At 43.6% G+C, this 20,796-nt stretch overlaps 1 protein-coding gene across 2 annotated transcripts in view; it reads right to left on the bottom strand.

Annotated features, from left to right (window-relative positions):
- Positions 1-20,796, bottom strand: part of ccdc85ca (coiled-coil domain containing 85C, a) — a 244,521-nt gene that overhangs the window by 10,948 nt on the left and 212,777 nt on the right. The window contains exon 4 of one of the 2 annotated variants that reach the window (XM_072568246.1): positions 2,001-2,102. The exons of the other annotated variant lie outside the window; for it this stretch is intronic. Within the exon in view, the coding sequence (XP_072424347.1) occupies positions 2,001-2,102 (102 nt within the window). The remainder of the gene's footprint in view (positions 1-2,000; positions 2,103-20,796) is intronic. 2 annotated transcript variants of the gene reach the window in all.

Below are 20,796 nucleotides of genomic sequence, written 5' to 3'. Positions count from 1 at the left end.
GCATCAAAAAATATTAATAGGGTGGAACAGTGGTTTGGGTAGTAAATTCATAAGAGGATTATGATACTGCTTGCCTGATATACAGCTCAATCCACACTGTGCTCTGCTGAGGTCAATGGAATGGAATAAAGGACAATATTCATGAGGCGAAACACACATCAGGAGCTGAAATAGGTCATTTAGCCCCTCCAGCCTTTCTTCCAATCAATTAGATCATGGCTGATCATTATTTCAACACGTGCTTTTGTACTGTAATCTTTAACACATTTGTCTAACAAAATTGAAACAAATCAGTTTCCAATTTTCCTCCAGACTCCCGGGTCAACAGCATTTTTATTTTGTGTGGTGAGCAGAGAAAAAGGTGAGAGAGAGAGAGTTCCAGGTTTTCACTGGCCCTTTCACAGAGACATATTTGCAATGGAAAACCTTCCTTCTCACAACTAACTTGAGCTCCAATATTCATAGCAATGAAGATTTTGAATGCATTTTGGTTTAAAACAATGTGGTACCTGTGAAGGCTTTAGCAATAAAGACACTGGTTTCTAGTTTTTGTGGAAAGGGATCTGGGGAGCACTGGCTAATTTATTAACCCCTTGAAAGGAAATGAAGCAAGTTTGTGGTTTCTTCAAAGCTCCATTTTCTGAATTGCTGCTTCAGAGACGCAGCATTGTGACCAGCAAAGGGGCTTTTGAATGGGAATTATGAAGGGAGGGGAGCAGTTTGCTGAAACTGTGCCTGAATCCCTGCCATTCACCTCAGTAGGCAAATCTCTGTGTAAATGAACATAGTGATCCTGAATTATAAAGGAGTAGATCCAGCTGTAGAGGAAGGAAATAGCATCAAAACATTGCGTTAAAAAAGTCCAAGCATCCTATAAAGCTTAATGATTTGGAGGTGCCAGTGTTGGACTGGGGTGTAGAAAGTTAAAAATCACAACACCAGGTTATAGTCCAACAGGTTTAATTGGAAGCACACTAGCTTTCGGAGCGTTGCTCCTTCATCAGGTGGTAGTGGAGGGCTCAACCCTCCACTACCACCTGATGAAGAGATGGTGTTCCGAAAGCTAGTGTGCTTCCAATTAAACCTGTTGGACTATCACCTGGTGTTGTGTGATTTTTAACTCTATAAAGATTAAAATATAATAAAAATAGAATTAAATTTGTTCGTTCATCATATCATAGTGGCCCCTTTAAATCCTATGCGAGGAATTTCCTCTTCAGTCTGTGGGAATCCATGAGATTGAGGAGGAGAAGGGGAGGCAACAGAACATTAAGGATCTCACAAAGTTATCACTTTCCCACACAATGGAGGCAACAACACGTGAGCAGCAGGTGCACGATTAATGCAAGCGGGAAGGCATCCGTCAGACAAAGGTTTGTAATGACCTGTATTTATGTTCTTGGTGAGGAATAGGTTTAAGAACACGAGGGAGTAAGTGTGCACAAAACACCTATTGATCGGGTGTGGCTCTTCTTTCAACTAATCCAGAGAATTACAGAGGCCTCTTTTTAAATCAGCTATCTCTCCCAGCTGGAGTTAAGAATGAGAAGAATGAGCCAGGTAAGGGCTCATGGGAGAGGAGAAAGTGAGACAGAGAGATAGAGAGAGAGAGAGAGGGCACTAGGCACCACAGTGAAAAATGACAACATTGTGAACAAAACAAGAATAAATTTTGAGGAAAGAAGATGCCATTTCTTTGCATTATTTCAACGATTATTTAGCCTTAGGTGATTGGAATGAGACTGGCTGGGTAGTCACTGATTATCTTTATTAATCAGATTAAGGATCACAAGGTTTAGTCTCTGCAGACCTCAATCTCTTTCTAGATATGAGGAACAAAGGTTTTTTGGTCCCCCGGTTCACAGAGACTGAGTAAAATAAAGCTGCCTCAGTATTGTTTTAGTCGTTACTTCCATTAATTGTTAAGTCTGCACCTTTGTGGAGGACCAGTTTTCTTTCAATGTGTTTATTGAGGGGAAGACAAGGCTACAGCGCTTTACCTTCATTGCATGCACTACAGCTTCTGGCTTTTGGGCAGTGGGGCTGAATCCAGGTGGTACCACGGGAACATTGGGGTCCCCAGTCATCAGCCACGGAGGACCCTGTTTAAAAAACACAAAAGCTGTGAATACATTGTGTACATCCGCAGTGGGGAGAGGGGACATGGCAAAAGGGAAAACAGAGACAAAAGGAGAAGGAGAACATAGAGTCAGTGAAATGGACAAACAAGAGAGAAAGAGAGAGGTGATAGCTGGATAAAGAATGGACCGGGGGGAGGAATGAAGAGAACGAGAGAATAAAGGAAGGAGAGAGAAAAAGGGGAAACAGAGGAATGTGGGAAGGTATGAGGGGACAATGGAAAGACAATGGGGGGAGGAGATTGGAAAGAGCTGGAGCAGAAACAGACAAGAAAGGAAGGGAAGAGAGAGAGAGAGAGAATGGAATGGAGGAAAATGAGATGCAGAATAGGAAAGTGAGAAGATAGGGCAAATTGTGCCTGGTGCTGAAAGTGAGAAAGGTGAAAACAAATGCAGCTCAGTGAGGTTTGGACTTTACAGCAATACCTTTACCACTTGCTTATAGGTACTATCAAAATGCAATAATTTGCAAATAAGATCCTGTGGTGAAAAAAATAATTTGCAGAGCAAAATGTGATGTGATCATCTAATTTATTGTATTGCTTCTAGAAACTGATCTTCTTAAAGGAGATGGTGCAACTTAAATCTTTATAAATACTCTGACGTCCCTTGCACTAAAGCTGAAAGGAATGAGGAACAGACAGCTGCAATGTATGTTGTGTTGGAGTGTTTGTAGGATTTAATGTGTGGACAAGCTGACAACAAAACTACCACACACTTGGAATAAAATCCCTTTTCCGGCGTCCATTCATCAACACCAATTGAACCCTCCATGTGGAACAATGAAACTATTTAATAACTCCACCATAAACTTTCCCAACAAACCCAGTCTTACTACACCTGCCTACAGGCATCACTTATTTTAAATTTAATGTAGGTGTCACTTCCAGCGAAGTAGGACAGAATAAACTTCCAAATAGATTAAAACAGCTATAAGGAATTAAGTCCATATCTTCTTATCTTCCCTCAGGCCAAGTGAGTAGCTTCAAGCCTCAGATTTTAAGAGTGATTTAAACAAATGTCAGGAGTTCAAATAGTCTAAACAGTCTTCAAGCTATAGCTGGAATTACGCACCACAGCAGAATTGTTTATTAAAGGACTCCATTCAGGACATTAGTCGGAATATAGTGAGAAATACACTGAGATTTTAACACATTAAAAATCCACCCACTTGCAGTTAAAAATCAGCCCTGTATAGAAGGTACAACACCAAAATAGGCCTCAACCATTAAGTTCACTGTGTTGCCATTTACCCTGCATCTCAGGACCTGTGCTTAGAAATGAGGTTTCTACATGTTGCTCTCTGGACCATTGTTACCTTGCAAACTGAGCTACATATACATATAAGTGCTCATAGTCTGTCCCAATTGACTCTTACCTCTCTCATTTGACAGACGTAAACTGTGTATTTAGGAATGAGTTTCTCTGTCCTGCTGCAATGGCATTTTTTCCTTCTTTGAGCACCTCACTATCTTCCCAATCCCTTTAAAATCCACATTTCCTTCCATCTTCCAATTCAGATCCCAAATTCCTTCAAGATGTTCTGATTTTTATAATCCCCATCTGAATTTGTCTTTGTCCTTCTGAAACATCTCCCACTATACCAGCTCTCCTACCCATATTCACCACTCCTTCAAACTTGCCATATCATTTGGCCTATTCGATCCAATGGTCTCAACCAATGACAAGACCATCTTCATCCTTTTGCTTGTATCTTTAGCCACTCACATCCTTCTCGTCAAAAGAAACCCATTTCCAATTGCAAATCTTTCTTATCTGTCTCTGGAAACAACTCTCTCCTAAAATACATACAAGAACAACTTGCATTTATATAGCACCTTAAAAAGGCTTAAGTGCACTGAGGTGCTTCAAGTGGATATAATCAGATGAAATTTGATATTAATACATTTAAAGACAGGTGTCCAAAAGCTTGGTGAAAAATCTGTGTTTTAAAGAGCATCGTAAAGGAGGAGAGGGAAGTAAAGAGGAGGAGAGGTTTAAGAAGGGAATTTCAGGGCTGAGGTACTAGATAGCTAAAGGTATGGCTGAAGTTGGTGGAGTAACTAAAGTTCAAAGAAGCTAGAATCAAAGATACAACTGCAATTTCAGACTGCCAACGGCTTCACCTTTGGATTTCCATCCACTTAAATACTTCTACGGCTGTTGATCTGTGCCATAACCTTGCTCCCTGCAAACCCTTTGCTCTCTCTACATCCTCGAGATTCCTTTGGCATACAAACAAGGGAATATAGGAACCAAAGTAGGCCACTTAGCCCAGTGAGCAGCTTTGGCAGCGCTCCTATCGCTACATCCTTGACTTTGGCCTTCCTGGCATATACTGGTTTAGCCATTCACCACCAGTGTATTAAACACTGTTGGGCTGCACTCTCCACAATCAATGGTACCCACCGCTCCAAGGTTTGATCAGATATCTGATTCCTTTCCTCTACTAAATAAAAACTTGCATTTATATATTGCACTTCATAACATCAGAACACCCCAATGCACATGTACAGCTAATAAACTATTTCATTACGTAGGCACTGTTCAAATGTAGGAAACATGACATCTCATTTCTGCATGTCAAGTTCCCACAAACTACAATGTGTTTGAAATTAAGAATCCTTGCATTTATTTCAGGGATGTTAATTGAGTTATAAATTTTGGCACTCAGAACTATGTATTTTCTTATTAATTCACAGAATGTGGGCATCATTGGCTCTGCCAGCATTTATTGCCCAACGGGCAATTATGAGTCAACCACATATGTCTGGAGACATATGTAGGCCAGATGAGGTAAGAGTGGCAGTTTCCTTTCCTAAAGGACATCAGTGAATCAGATAGGTTTTTCACACCAATCAACAATGGTTTCATGGCCATCACTAGATTCTTGATTCCAGAGTTTCATTAAATTCAAGTTTGACTGTGGTGTGATTTGAACCCAGATCCCCAAACAACACCTGGATGCCTGGATTACTAGTCAGTAATAATACCCCTAGGCCATCACTTCCCCGTGTAGTTCATCATAAGTTCTTATATGCACACTAATGACATCAAGTTTCATCTTACCACCACCTCTAAACTGCCCAGCTGTGTGTTGAAAATAAAGCATGTTTTGAAGATTTTTGACTCATTATCTTAAAGCGATTGTTTAGCGTAGTTATTAGCACACTCAGTATTTTCAGAAAGTGTTGCCCAATTGTAAAATCATATCCAATTGTAGTCATTTTGTTCTGGGTTTTTTATGCTGTTTGAATATGGTTTGTATTCTGCTGGCAGAGGCTTGCCAGAAGAGGTATAAATTCATTCACAATGATCCATTCTCTGCAGGCAAAAGGAATATGTTCAACACTTGCACCAGTTTTGAGTTATCCAGGATCTTAGCTCACTAGTGATTGCCATGGAAGAAGTAACAGGCAATTTCTCAGTCAGTCACAGACGATTTGCTAACCATTCAGCTCCCATTTCCCCTGCAGTTAGAATTGCTTGAAATTCAGCATTCTTGCATTTGTCATGATGAGTAAAAAATGGAAAGCTTTGCAGGATGTCTTTCTTTCGGCAATTATCTTATAATATTCTTGTGATGCCAAGTGGATAGGTTTTCAATATTTGAGACACTATTATCACAGATGCTGTTGCTTTAACAATGTTCACCGAATAAGTCAAAGCAAGGATTTTAGTTTCCTGAGATCTGTACTAAAAAATACTCTAAATCTAAAAGGGGCAGCAAAGGGGGTGTGGCAATTCGTAAAATGTGTTGGCGGATCACTTTGTCAGACCAATGAACTGAGAAGTGTGGAACAAGACAACCTCTGATCTACACTGTTACAATTTTTTCAAATTAATGAGTGGTTTAAATTTAGCCTGTGGTTTTCAGGATGTTAAAGCTGGAAACTGGACAAGATAATAATAAGTGGCAGTCTTGGTTCAGTTGTAGAGCTCTTGCCTGTCAGTCATAAGGTTGAAAGTTATAAGCTCCCCTGCAAGATTTGAACGTATGACCTTGAATAACATTTTGCTGCAGTACTGAAACAGCATTGCACTGTCAGGGTGCTGTCTTTTAGATGATGTGTTAAGCTAAAACTGTCTATCTTCTCGGTTGGATGTAGATGATCCCGTGGCACGACTCAAAGCAGAGAAGGGAGTTCACCTCGACTCCTGACCAAAATTTCTCTGTCAATCCATAGAATCCAAAGCAGATTAACTGTTTGTTTCACAGGGTCTTCCTCTCATCCCTTCCCTTCCCCCCAGCAAAGACAATAGGGTTCCTATTGTACTCGGCAAAAGTGAAGACTGCAGATGCTGAAAACCAGAGTTTAGAAAAGCACAGCAGGTTAGGCAGCATCCGAGAAGCAGGAAAATCGATGTTTCGGGCAAAAGTCCTTCATCAGGAATTGAGGCAGGCAGTCTCCAGGGTGGAGAGATAGATAAATGGTGGGGAGGAGGAGTGGCTGGGAGAAGGTAGCAAAGAGTACAATAGGTGAATGGGGGTGGGGATGGAGGTGATAGGTCAGAGGGGAGGGTTCAGCAGATTGGTGGGAAGGGAGATTGGCAGGTAGGACAGGTCATGAGGACAGTGCTGAGCTGAAAGGTTGGAACTGAGGTAAGGTGGGGGGAGGGGAAATGAGGAAACGGGTGAAGTCCACATTGATGCCATGGGGTTGAAGTGTTCCAAGGTGGAAGATGAGGTGTTCTTCCTCCAGGCGTCGGGTGGTGAGGGAGCGGCGGTGGAGGAGGCCCAGGACCTCCATGTCCTCGGCAGAGTGGGAGGGGGAATTGAAATGTTGGGCCACAGGGTGGTGTGGTTGATTAGTGCGGGTGTCCTGGAGATGTTCCCTAAAGCACTCTGCTAGGAGGCATCCAGTCTCCCCAATGTAGAGGAGACTGCATCGGGAGCAACGGATACAATAAATGGCTTTGGTGGATGTGCAGGTAAAACTTTAATGGATGTGGAAGGCTCCTTTGGGGCCTTGGATGGAGGTGAGGGAGGTGGTGTGGGCGCAGGTTTTGCAATTCCTGCGGTGGCAGGGGAGGCTGCCAGGATGGGAGGGTGGTTTGTTGGGGGGCGTGGACCTGATCAGGTAGTCACGGAGGGAATGGTCTTTGCAGAAAGTGGTGGGGAGGGAAATATATCCCTGGTGATGGGGTCCATTTGGAGGTGGCAGAAATGTCGGTGGATGATATGGTTAATGCGAAGGTTGGTAGAGTGGAAAGTGAGGACCAAGGGGGTTCTATCCTTGTTACAGTTGGAGGCATGGGGTTTGAGGGTGGAGATGCGGGATGTGGATAAGATGCGTCGGAGGGCATCTTCAACCACGTGAGAAGGGAAATTGCGATCTCTAAAGAAGGAGGCCATCTGGTGTGTTCTGTGGTGGAACTGGTCCTCCTGGTAGCAGATATGGCAGAGGCGGAGGAATTGGGAATATGGGATGGCATTTTTGCAGGAGGTAGGGTGGGAAGAGGTGTAATCCAGGTAGCTGTGGGAGTCGGTAGGTTTGTAAAAAATGTTAGTGTCAAGTCGGTCATCATTAATGGAGATGGAGAGGTCCAGGAAGGGGAGAGTGGTGTCAGAGATGGTCCAGGTGAATTTACAGTTGGGGTGGAATGTGTTGGTGAAGTTGATGAACTGCTCAACCTCCTCGCGGGAGCATGATGTAGCGCCGATGCAGATATCAATGTAGCAGAGGAAGAGTGGGGAGTGGTGCCAGTGTAACTATAGAAGATGGACTGTTCTATGTAGCCGACAAAGAGACAGGCATAGTTGGGGCCCATACCGGTGCCCATGGCTACCCCTTTGGTCTGGAGGAAGTGGAAGGATTCGAAGGAGAAAGTGTTAAGGGTGAGGACCAGTTAAGCCAAAAGGATGAGAGTGTCGGTGGAAGGGTACTGTTGGGGACACCGGGAGAGGAAGAAACGGAGGCCCTGGTCATGGCGGATGGAGGTGTAGAGGGATTGGATATCCATGGTGAAGATGAGGCGTTGGGAGCCGGGGAAACGGAAGTCTTGGAGGAAGAGGAGGGCGTGGATGGTGTCTCAAACGTATGTGGGGAGTTCCTGGACTAGGGGGGATAGGACAGTGTCGAGGTAGGTAGAGATGAGTTCGGTGGGGCAGGAGCAGGCTGAGACAATGGGTCGGCCAGGGTGGTCAGGCTTGTGGATCTTGGGAAGGAGATAGATTCGGGCAGTGCGGGGTTCCCGGACAATGAGGTTGGAAGCTGGAGGTGGGAGATCTCCTGAGGTGATGAGGTTCTGTATGATCTGGGAGATGATGGTTTGGTGATGGGGGGTGGGGTCATGGTCGAGGGGGCGGTAGGAAGAGGTATCTTCGAGTTGGCGTTTGGCTTCAGCGGTGTAGAGGTCAGTGCGTCAAACTACCACTGCGCCCCCTTTATCCGTTGGCTTGATGGCGAGGTTGGGATTGGAGCAGAGGGAGCATAATGCAAGATGCGGAACACTGGGAACTTTTTAGCTCTCTGGAGTCAATTTCAACAGTTTTAGATGAAGTCGAGGCTTCCTCCATCTTCGCTGGTTTTGCTCATTCTTTTAGTCCCCACCTTTCCACGTTGTCTCGGCAGAACTTTCTGTGCATCTGCCATTCACACCTCCTCTAGACATCTCTTTTAATTGTACTTTACATCATGAAAATTTTGGTCATTTAATCTTTCCCACTTTCTGTCTTTTCAGAGACCTTCCTTCCACATTCCTTCCCAACATTCCACATCCACTTATTACTTGCTCCTAATCCATCACACTGCTAATTTCTCAAAGTTGTTACGGATGGGTCAATGACCTGAAAGGCTCACTCTGTTTCTTCTGCCAGTGATGCTCACAGAGCCGCTATGTTATTCCAGCATTTTCTGTTTTTAATGATTAGTTATTTGCCTCATACGCCTTTGGAGGACTTTGTATTTCACAAGCTGTCTATAAAACAACTGACTGCACTTCAAAAAGTACTTCAGTTTGTGAAGGATTTTGAAGTATCCTGAAGATGCAGAAGCCAAGGTTAGATTTTCTTTTCTATTCTGTTAAATTGGTCAAATCGCTCTTCTCAATTAAGATGTTTCTAAAGCCAAATAAAATTCCCTTCATGTGAGCACAGTTCAAGATGGCTCTGCTGATACACTTTTACCTTTCTGTTCTCCAGTTTTATATCACACTATTAATAGATTCCTCTTTCCTTTTCCTCCAACCCGCAGTTTCTCTCAGCCGTCAACCCTTTCCCATCCTCCTCCGACACAGGTTTCATATCTGAAAATATTCCACTTTCATGTGCGGCTGCACATGGAGACAACCCTATTAACTGTGAAATCAGAAGAAAGGGACAGCTAGCCTCCTGTCGGGAGAGTGTCTGCTTCCTACTGGAATAATCTGTGTTTGTTCACCGTGCACACCGGCCACTCCTCAAATCTCTAGCACGAGTTCTAATCAAGCAAAGGAAAATATTGTTACCCAGGCTATAAAATGGGTCAGTCGGAGCAGATGACCCAGAGTGCATTTGCTTACACTTCTCACATTTCCAACGCATTCTGCTCATCAGTGTTAAAGCAACAAACCCCTGCCAATAACAGCAGGTCGGGAAACCTGCTCAGTTGTGTAGATGGGACACATCTATTTCCTTGTGTTGAACCTGCCCTGAAACTTTGCACCGCACTTGCTAACTTTTCGAATACAAGCACTTAAATAAAGGAAATGCATTAAATGAGTGTCACTCACCTTGTTTTGGAACTTAAGCACATTCCGGAAGAATGATTTTTTTTTTACAAATAAAAGTCATGAAAATTCAGCTGCTTGCATTTTAAATGCATTTCATAGAATTCCTACAGTGTGGAATTAGGTCATTTCGCCCATCAAGTCCATAACGACCTTCTGAAAAGCATCCCACTGGGACTCACCCCTGTAACCCTGCATTTCCCATGGCTAACCCACCTATTAGCCTGCACATTGCTGGACACCATGGGCAATTTAACATGGCCAAACTTGCACATTTTTGACTGCGGGAGGAAACCAAATCACCCGAGGAAATCCAAACAGACACAGGAAGAATGTGCAGACTCCACACAGACTGTTGCCGGAGGATGGAATTGAACCCTGGTCCCTGGCACTGTGAGGCAGCAGTGCAAACCACTGAGTCACTGTGCTGTCCCATTTGACTGGAACATGGGCAATTGGACTAATTTTTAAAAGAGTAATTAATTATAACTTTGTGGCAAGACCAGCTACTGACTGGATGAACCCACTGAATCACTGTGGGTTGCTGGGTGTCAACCATACAAACGTCCTGGAAAGAAGAGGCCTGCACCTTCGGCTAAACTGCTGACTTCTAAAGTTGTTGACCTTTGCTCAGTAATAACCCTTTTGCTCAGTCAGACCCAGAATGAAGGTGTGAGCACCCACTCTCGGTTGACACTCCACTGAAGAAGGGTGATTGTGATCATACTTTCAGATGAGATGATAACCGAGGATGGATGTTAAAGATACCCCAGCACTATCTCAAAGAAGAATCCTGTTCAACATTTACCCTTCAACCAACACCTTAAACAGACTAACTGGTCACGATCGCACTGCAGCTGGGGAACCTTGCTGTGTCCATTGACTATCACGCTTCCTATTACTAGAGACCACATTATCCATTCTAAAACACTTCAGGACATACTGAGCTCATGGAACCTGTTATATAATTGCGAGTTTTTCTTTTCCAAGTTGAATGCACTCAGCAGGTCAACACCACAAACCAGGGTAACAAGGGCTGACAACTACACACTAGATTAATATAAAATTGTCTCCTACTGTCATATTCAGAGCTATCAAGTATTTGAGCGGAACACACATCCCCTCTAATATTGTTGCCCATCACTCATATTTGGTGGTTTTAATTGGGATGGGATTTCCTAGCCCTGAACAAATCCACTACTGATTTCACAGCGACCAGTTAAATGAACCTATTTTGATCCTTGGAGTTTGGACTGCTGTGCAACAGCGTGGAGTAGGGGCATCAATGTTTAAATGTTCTTTAACAAGAAAATGTAATATTGCCAGTCGACACTAGGGTGCATGGGATGGCAGGGTTAGAGTTCAGATTTAAAGCTTGAAATCCTGAGCTAACATAATGCTTCCTAGCATCACAAAGCTGATAACAATCTTCACCCAGCAAGAATAGGCAATGGAAACTCCTGCATGTGTTCTGTATGCATTCCTGAAATTTTATTTTAAGTAACTGGAGATTTCAATACAGCATGATTTGGGCTTTAGCGGTAAATTGTGGCTTGCTCCCTAGTAGTTTGGGAATATGCAGATTGAAGAGGAATAAAAGGTGCATTCACATGGCACCATTCACGATCACTGGATGTCTGCAAGTATCTTACAACTGGTGAGGTAAGTTTCAAATGTAGCCACCATTTAGGGAACGAGGCAACCAATCTGGCAACAGCAAACCCCTCCCAAACAGCAAGATGATACCAATTAAATAATCTGGTTTTGCCATGTTAATGGAGGGATAAATACTGGGCTGGACAGCAAGGATGGCTCCCCCACTCTTCTCTGAAATATTGCCATTGAATTGTTTTTACATCCACATCCGACAGAAGTTGAGGCTCTCCATTTAATATATCATGTGGATTGAAAGACAGCACCTTTAACAGTGTCGCACTTCCTCACTGCTGCACTAAAGGGCCAGGTGAGATTTCTGTGCTCAAATCCTGGAGTAGGAATTAAACTCATACTATATAGGACTTAGGACAGGCGTAGGCTATTTGATCTTTCAACGCTGGCCTGGTTATGGTCTCAATGCTGTGTTCCTGTCTATTCCCCAAAATGCTAGATTCCCATGGCTTTCAAAACCTACCTAACTCAGTACTGAATAAGTCCAAGGCATTGTTTCCTGAGGAAGCAAAAAGGAAAGAAAATCATCATCTCTCTTAAAAGGGAGACTACATATTTTTCAACTGTGTACTCTGACACTAATCTCCACCACAAGAGGACACATGTTTTTCTGTATTGATCCTATCAAGTTGCGTCACAATCTTCTGACTCAGAGTGCTACAATTGTGCCACAGCTGACACACTGTATTTAAAATGCCACTCATTTTATTTATTTACTCCTCTTAAGATGTGAAGGCATTGTTTAATACAAAAGCATTTCAGTACAGTCAGAAGCAAAGCCACAATTGCATTAAATTTGCGAGGCTTGAGTCTGGGAGAGAAAAACAAACTGAGCAGGTCTGGCAGCACCTGTAGAGAGAAATCAGGGTTAATGTTTTGAGTTCTTCAGAAGGTTGAGTTTTTCAGCAATTTCTGTTTTTGTCTCCCAGACTCAAACCTCGGAAAACTGTGGCTTTACTTCTGACTGTAATGAAATGCTGGAAAAACTCAGAAATTTCTGAAGAACCCAAAACACTAACTGATTTCTCTCGATAGATGCTACCAGATCTGCTTTGTTTTTTTAGCAATCTCTGTTTTTGTTTCTGACTTCCAGCTTCCGCAGTTCTTTTGGTTTTGGAATTAGTATTAATCTGGGAGAAACCACCCTGAAGCCTGGAACCTGTGGCTGAAAATGGACATCTCTTAAAACTGGTTCAGAAGTATCACCAAAACAAGTCAAGAAACAAAATTCTTTTCTATACTCAAACAGGGATAAACTGTTCTTCACAAATATAATAATATTCTTGCACTGGCACAGGAAACGTGTCTCTGAAGATGTTAGCACATAGTATAGGATCTTCAATGACTTATGATGCCAAGCCCTGTCACTGACTCATGCTTAAACCTAATGAATTCCCACACCCAATCTTGCGATCTTTGCCCTACACAGAAGGTCAAGAAGAGGAATTGATTTTTCTCTTTTCTAATCAGTCGTGCAGAATGTGATGAGCACAAGACAGTTCAAACCTGTAAATTCAGTAAAGTAAAACCACTGGGTTTCAGTGACATGATTAGTTTCCCTACAGTATGGAATTGAGGTAGGGTGGGGGGAGGGGAAATTAGGAAACTGGTGAAGTCCACATTGATGCCCTGGGGTTGAAGTGTTCCGAGGCGGAAGATGAGGCGTTCTTCCTTCAGGCGTCGGTGGTGAGGGAGTGGTGGTGGAGGCGGCCCAGGACCTGCATGTCCTTGGCAGAGTGGGAGGGGGAGTTGAAATGTTGGGCCACGGGGCAGTGGAGTTGATTGGTGTGGGTGTCCCGGAGATGTTCCTTGACGCGCTCTGCGAGGAGGCGTCCAGTCTCCCCAATGTAGAGGAAACCGCTTCAGGAACAACAGATACAATAAATGATATTGGTGGATGTGCAGGTTCCTTTCAGGCATAAGCATATGCCTTTCAGGCATATACCAGACAAGGGTCCCTAATTTGTTTTGATTCTGGAGGGAATTCTTCACCCCAGCATGAAAGACTACGCTCCCAGGTGAAGAGGGATGAACTAAATCCCTTTCTTAATCCATGCCCTCTCTCAGTTACTCAAAACATGGTAAATTTTTATTAAAATCCCTTACCTCGTGGACACCCTTTCCCAATCCAAATGACTTTATATTTTAAAATGAGCTACTTTAACTAGGCTTTCTTGAATGAACAAAACGGTGAGTTTATTAGCCACTAAACAGAATAGCTACTAAAGAGAATAAATGTGACACAGACACAGGTTAAAAATGTTAATTGAACAGAAAGAGTTTAAAAGATTTAGTAATCAGCCTCTGCGAACATTAAGGCCATAGAGTTGGATATTACTGATAAAATTAAGGCCAGAGACAGATAGAGTTTTAATTAGTAAGGGAATTAAGGGTTATGGGGAAAGGTCAGGAAAGTGGAGTTGAGGATTATGAGATCAGCCATGATGTCATTGAAGTGCAGTGCAGACTCGATGGGCTGAATGGCCTACTTCTGCTGCACCTTAAGGCCTTACAATAATCCAGGTTGTTTTGAAAAGCATCTTGCATTTTAAAGGGTTGACATTTGAAGATCTCCTTTTCAGGTGTGACATTCCTCGCAGTTGACGACTGAACATTCATCTGCCATCATCTTTTGGCTATGTGTCTTCATTTAAATAATGCATGTTGTAAATTAAAAGTTTGAGATGTCTGTAAGTAATCTGAGGTTATGATTTGTCGTTATGCCACCATCCCCGTCATCCCGCAACCATCTACAGCCATTGCCATCATTGCTCTGGTTACAAGAAGCAAGCTCAGGAGGGATGGCAGCCTTGCTGGTGTGGATGGACTCACCTCTCACCAGCTTTATCAGGTGGGCTGTTTCACATGAGTGCCCTTGGTATGCTGTTCCCAGCCTAGCACAAAGCTTTATCAGAAAATGTGATGAGATTCAGTCTGGAAATACTTTCCAAGGTAGTGTTTGAGGTTTCAATATGAATGAAACCACTTCACTGTTCTCCAAGTTCGTGGGCTTGGTTTCCAGTGTGTACATGTTTCAAAGGAAGGAGCAATTGTCTCATGGGATGGCACAGTGGCTATCTCTGCTGCCTCACAGCACCAGGGACTGGGTTTGATTCCCACCTGGGGTGACTGTCTGTGTGGAGTTTGCACATTCTCCCCGTGTCTGTGTGGGTTTCCTCTGGGTGCTCTGGTTTCCTCCCACAATCTAGAGATGTGCAGGTCAGATGGATTGGCAATGCTAAATTGCCAATAGTGTTAGGTGCATTAGTCAGGGGTAAATAAAGGGTTTGGAAATGGGTCTGGGTGGGCTACTCTTTGGAGGGTTGGTGTGGACTTGTTGGTCCTAAGGGCCTGTTTCCATACTGTAAGGCCCGGTGACCCTTCGTTAAAAAAAAAGGTTTTTATGCAGAAACTAGGGTGAGGGGAGGGAATTCTGAGGAAGGGCCACCCGGACCTGAAACATTAGCTCTGATTTCTCTTCACAGAAGCTGCCAGAGATGCTGAGCTTTTCCAGCCAGATCAGCTCAGATTTTTGTTGCAACCTGAAACGCACTGCCTGAAAAAATACCATCAGGCTCTGAGGAAAGGACAGAGGAGTGGAAAGAGCAGACAGAAATTCTAGGGGAATTCCAGAAGAAAGTATTATTCTTGGGAGTGTTGCCATGAAAGGGAAGCATTGTGAGAACCACACACGATTTTGAGATATCCTCACCCTCCTTAATCATGTAGTAGTCTGTTCACCCTCATTCTCATGAGGCTGTCATTGTCACCCAATTATAATGCAACATGTTTGCAATAAGGAAGCCATACAATAACTGCATATAGTGTTTTTGGTAAGTTTATATAGGAGGTGCTGTGTGCAGTTCGGTGTCCATATTTAAAGGAGGGATATACATTCCTAGGAGCTGGTCGAGTAAATGTTCATCAGATTGATCTCTAGGATAACAGAGTTGCTCTACAATGGGTGGTCGAGTAAATTAGGTCTGAACTCCTAACCCTTTTGAGTTTTGAAGAATAGACCAGTGAAAGGAAGGTGTTGGTACAGCTTCAAGAAAATAATTGCCCCATTTGACAGCAAGATATTTCAGTAAAGCATGATTCTGTGTGCACCATATGTCTGTGCCAATGCATCAACACACCCAATGCCTCCACCAGCTGCCATTAGTCTACCCATATGGCCACATGTCAGCAGTAACTCTGCGCACTGTCTGAGTGATCAATTAGTGCACAATACCCATGCAATCATACACAAGGCTGTAGTTGGAGGTTGCATTTTCATCTCTGCCATCAAGCATAGCTCATCAGTCTGGCTCAGCCCTGACCCAGTTCATACTGAAATAGAAACCAAAAGTGCTGGAGAAACTTGGCAGGTCTGGCAGCATCTGTGACTGGAGAAACAGAGAACATTTTGAGTCTTGGGTTGTGGTGAAATCAGTTATGATTGTAAGTTAGTACTTACAAAAATTATCTGTTTCTCTCTCCACAGATCCTGCCAGACCAGACAGGTTTCTCTTACACTTTGCTTTTATTTCAACATTCACAGTACTTTCTTTGCATTTTATACTGAACCAGTAAATGGAAAGTAGATTAAAACAAGGGTTGTTCAATGTTGTGTATAAAAACCATGTTAGCAATATTGCCTTCAATCCAATCTTCCCACAAATTAAGACCGCTTCCTTATTCAAACCTCTGGAGAATATATTCTTCATTTCATCTCCCAGTTAAAATTACTGAAAAGCCAATGACAGATCCTGTTGCCACGGGCAACTAAAGAAGACCCAATTGTATCTCCACCGCCTGTTCCACATGCCCCTTCCCAGACACACACACACACACACACAGACACACAGACACACAGAGACAGAGACACACACACAGACACACACACACACACACAAGTTTAAGAAAGGACAGAAGTTGAAAGGTGCACAAATCTGTCTTCAGCATGTTTGAGAAGAAGAGTTGGGTGATACCAAGAATGTTGATGTTCACAATTGGGCATTGATTCTTGGCTTTGCAGGTAAGCTAAAATTCTTTTGGCCTGCATCCTTTCCTTGCTGATCAGCTTTCAGCACTCAGAGTCAGAGAGTCTCTGTTCTTTCCAATGGATGAGCAGGGGTGCCTAGTGACTATCCTCAACATTTACAATGCGACATTTACAACACTTTGGTCCACACTTGCACCTTTGCCTTTTGAAATCTCTCTCTTTCAAGTTGCCTTGTCAACACAAAAGGTATAGCATTCCAGGGTTCACACAGTAGTAACTTACAATCGTAACTGAATTCCAGTTGCCTTGCAGGCTTCGTCTTACAAAACATCTTGACCAAAAATTAATTACATCTGTAAGTATTTCAAGATTCTGAATCATAGAATCCCTACCACGCTGGAAGAGGCCATTCAGCCCCTTGAGTCTGCACTGACTTTCTGAAGAGCATCCACTCAGACCCCTATCACCATAATCCTGAATTTACCATGGCTAAGCCACCTATTCTGTATCCCCCTGAATACTATGTGGCAATTTAACATGGCCGATCCACCTTTATCCTGTACGTCTTTGAACTGCAAGAGGAATTTGGAGTAGTTGGAGGAAGCCCACACAGACATGGGCAGAATGTGCAAATTCCACACAGTCACCCAAGGCTGGAATCAAACCTGGGATCCAGGTTCTGTGAGGCAACAGTGCTAGCCATAGAGCCACCGTAGCACCCTTAATCTTATGAATCCATCATCACAGCACACTCCTTCTGTGTTTTAATTACAGATTTCTAGCATTCTTGGTATTTGCTTTTTCTAATATATCTCCTTGTGTGGTCAGTATTCAATTTCATTTAATTACCCTTCTATGAAGGGGGATCTCTCCTTGAGCTGTTTTATTACATTAGAAGCAAACTGGCAACATGGGAGCCATGACTGTTTAGTAACAAAGTATGTCCAAACATTTCTGGGGCTCTGTTCCTCCTTCTTAATTGCAGCAGAATGGAACATTTGCCCTTATGCAAATGACTCTAACCCTGGGATTTGGGTCTCTGGGGTTCAACAATTGGCCTGGCCCAATTTGCCCTCCCGAGATGCAGCTGTGACTTGCCACTCTATCTGGACTTCAGAAACATTGAGGTGATCTCATTGAAACATATAAAACACTTCGTGTGCTTCATAGGTTGGATACTGGGAATCTGTATCCCTTGACGGGGGAGTCGAAAACTCCAGGTCATAGTTTCTGGATGAGGGATCAAGCAGAAGTGGGCAGGAAGACAGTGGAGGAGCCCTTGTGGCCTATCCCCTCTCAAGCATGATACTGTTGAGGGGTGGGGTGCCTCAAAAGGGAAAGCAACAGCAGCATCCAGATCAGTAGCACCACAGCTCGCATTGTTGTACAGCGGGGAGGGTCAAAGCGTAAGAGTGTGGTAGGAACTCAAGCAAGACTCCAGGAATGCCAAGTGTATCTCAGCACGGGCACAGGATATACTGAAAGGCAAGCAACCAGAGATTGTGGTCCATATTGGTACTAACAGCATAAGCAGAAAGAGAGATGAGGTCCTGCAAAGGGAGTTCGGGAGTTAGATAAGAAGTCAAAAAGCAGGATATTTAAGGTTGTAATCTCAGGATTACTCCCCGAATCATGTGCTAGTAGGGCCAAAAGTAAGGGGGGGAGGGGTTTAGATCAGAGTGATGCTGGTAAAGCACAGCAGGTCAGGCAGCATTCGAGAAGCAGGAAAATCTATGTTTCGGGCAAAAGCCCTTCATTAAAAGCCCGGGACAAAAGTAAGATAATACAGTTGAATGTGTGGCTAAAGAGCTGGCATAGGAGAGAGGGCTTCAGATATCTGGACCATTGGGATCTATTCCAGGGCAGGAAGGACCTGTACAAGAAGGACAGGTTGCACTTAAATTGGACGGGCACCAATACCCTGTTAGGGAGGTTTACTAAGGTCACTCGGGTGGGTTTAAACTAGTGTGGCACAGGGGTGGGAAGCAGAGCAGTAGGCCAACATGTAGAGTGATTGAGAATGTAAAGGTTAAATCAAGTACTTTAAATCAAGAGCTTAACAAGTACTTTGCGTCAGTTTTCACAGTGGAAGACATGAGTAATATCCCAACAATTAGAGGGAGTCAGGAGGCTGAGTTGAGTATGGTTGTCATTACAAAAGAGATAGTGCTAGAAAAGCTAAAAAGTCTTAAAATTGATAAATCTCCTGGCCCCGATGGGACACATCCTAGAGTTCTGAGAGAGGTGGCTGAGGAAATAGCGGAGGCATTGGTTGAGATCTTTCAAGAGTCACTGGAGTCACGGAAAGTCCCGGATGATTGGAAGATCGCGGTTGTAACCCCATTGTTCAAGAAAGGATCAAGACAAAAGATGGAAAATTATAGGCCAATTAGCCTAACCTCGGTTGTTGGTAAAATTCTTGAATTCATCATTAAGGATGAGGTTTCTAAATTCTTAGAAGAGCAGAGTCTGATTAGAACAAGTCAACATGGATTTACTAAGGGGAGGTCATGCCTGACAAACCTGTTGGTATTCTTTGAAGAGGTAACAAGTAGGTTAGACCGGGGAAATCCAGTGGATGTGGTCTATCTAGACTTCCAAAAGGCCTTTGATAAGGTGCCACATGGGAGGATGCTGAGCAAGCTGAGGGCCCATGGTGTTCAAGGTGAGCTACTGGGAGGGATTGAGGGTTGGCTGTCTGACAGAAGGCAGAGAGTTGGGATAAAAGGTTCTTTTTCAGAATGGCAGCCGGTGACGAGCGGTGTCCCGCAGGGTTCAATGTTGGGGCCACAGCTGTTCGCATTATATATTAATGATCTGGATGAAGGGACTGGGGAAATTCTAGCAAAGTTTGCAGATGATACGAAGTTAGGTGAACAGGCAGGTAGTACTGAGGAAATGGGGAGGCTGGAGAAGGATCTAGACAGTTTGGGAGAGTGGTCCAGGAAATGGCTGATGGAATTCAACGTGAACAAATGCAAGGTCTTGCACTTTGGAAAAAAGAATAAAAGCACAGACTACTTTCTAAACGGTGAGAAAATTCGTAAAGCCAAAGTATAAAGGGATCTGGGAGTGCTAGTCGAGGATTCTCTAAAGGTCAACATGCAGGGTGAGTCTGTGATTAAGAAAGTGAATGCAATGTTGTCACTTATCTCAAGAGGGTTGGAATATAAAAGCACCATTATGCTACTGAGACTTTATAAAGCTCTGGTTAGGCCCCATTTGGAGTACTGTGTCCAGTTTTGGTCCCTACACCTCAGGAAGGACATACTGGCACTGGAACGTGTCCAGCGGAGATTCACACGGATGATCCCTGGAATGGTAGGTCTAACATATGAGGAACGGCTGAGGATCCTGGGATTGTATTAATTGGAGTTTAGAAGATTAAGGGGAGACTTAATAGAGATGTACAAGATAATGCATGGCTTGGAAAGGGTGGATGCTAGGATATTGTTTCCGTTAGGTGAGGAGACTAGGACCCATGGACACAGCCTTAGAATTAGAGGGGGTAAATTCAGAACAGAAATGCGGAGACATTTCTTCAGCCAGAGAGTGGTGGGCCTGTGGAATTCATTGCCTCAGAGTGCAGTGGAGGCCGGGACATTAGATGTCTTCAAGGCAGAGACTGATAGATTCTTGTTGTCTCGGGGAATTAAGGGCTACGGGGAGAATGCAGGTAAGTGGAGTTGAAGTGCCCATCAGCCATGATTGAATGGTGGAGTGGACTCGATGGGCTGAATGGCCTTACTTCCACTCCTATGTCTTATGGTCTTGTGGTCTTAAGTATGTCTAATAGGAAGAACAGGCAGGACTGATGGTCTGAAGTGTATTTATTTTAATGCAAGATAAGATAGATGAGCTGAGAGCCTGGATTAGTACATGGGATGTCAATGTGGTAGCCATTCTCTCCAACCCCTGAATGAGAGATGGATAGGACCGGCAGGGTTCAGATGGTTTAAGTGTGATAGAGAGGAGCGTAAAAGGGCTGGGGAGTTGTGTGACTGATTAAGGAGAACGTCATAGTTGCATTAAGCAAGAACATCTTAGAGGGCTCACCCAGAGAGACCATATGGATAGAACTCAGAAATATGAAATGAGCAATCACTATTTTGAGGTTATGCTATAGGCTTCCCAACAGCCAGCAGGAGATAGAGTAAGCAGATCATGGAAAGATTAAAAACAACCGGGGTTTCTCTCGTGGGTGATTTTAACTTCCCTAATATTGACTGGGATTCCATCAGTGTCAGGGACTTAGATGGGACAGAATGTGTTAGGTGCATCCAGGAGGGTTTC

The sequence above is a fragment of the Chiloscyllium punctatum genome, chromosome 4 (genome assembly GCF_047496795.1).
Source record: "Chiloscyllium punctatum isolate Juve2018m chromosome 4, sChiPun1.3, whole genome shotgun sequence".
Classification (NCBI taxonomy): Eukaryota; Metazoa; Chordata; class Chondrichthyes; order Orectolobiformes; family Hemiscylliidae; genus Chiloscyllium; species Chiloscyllium punctatum.
Note: the sequence above shows the minus strand (reverse complement) of the source record. Positions and strands in the feature narration are given on the sequence as shown.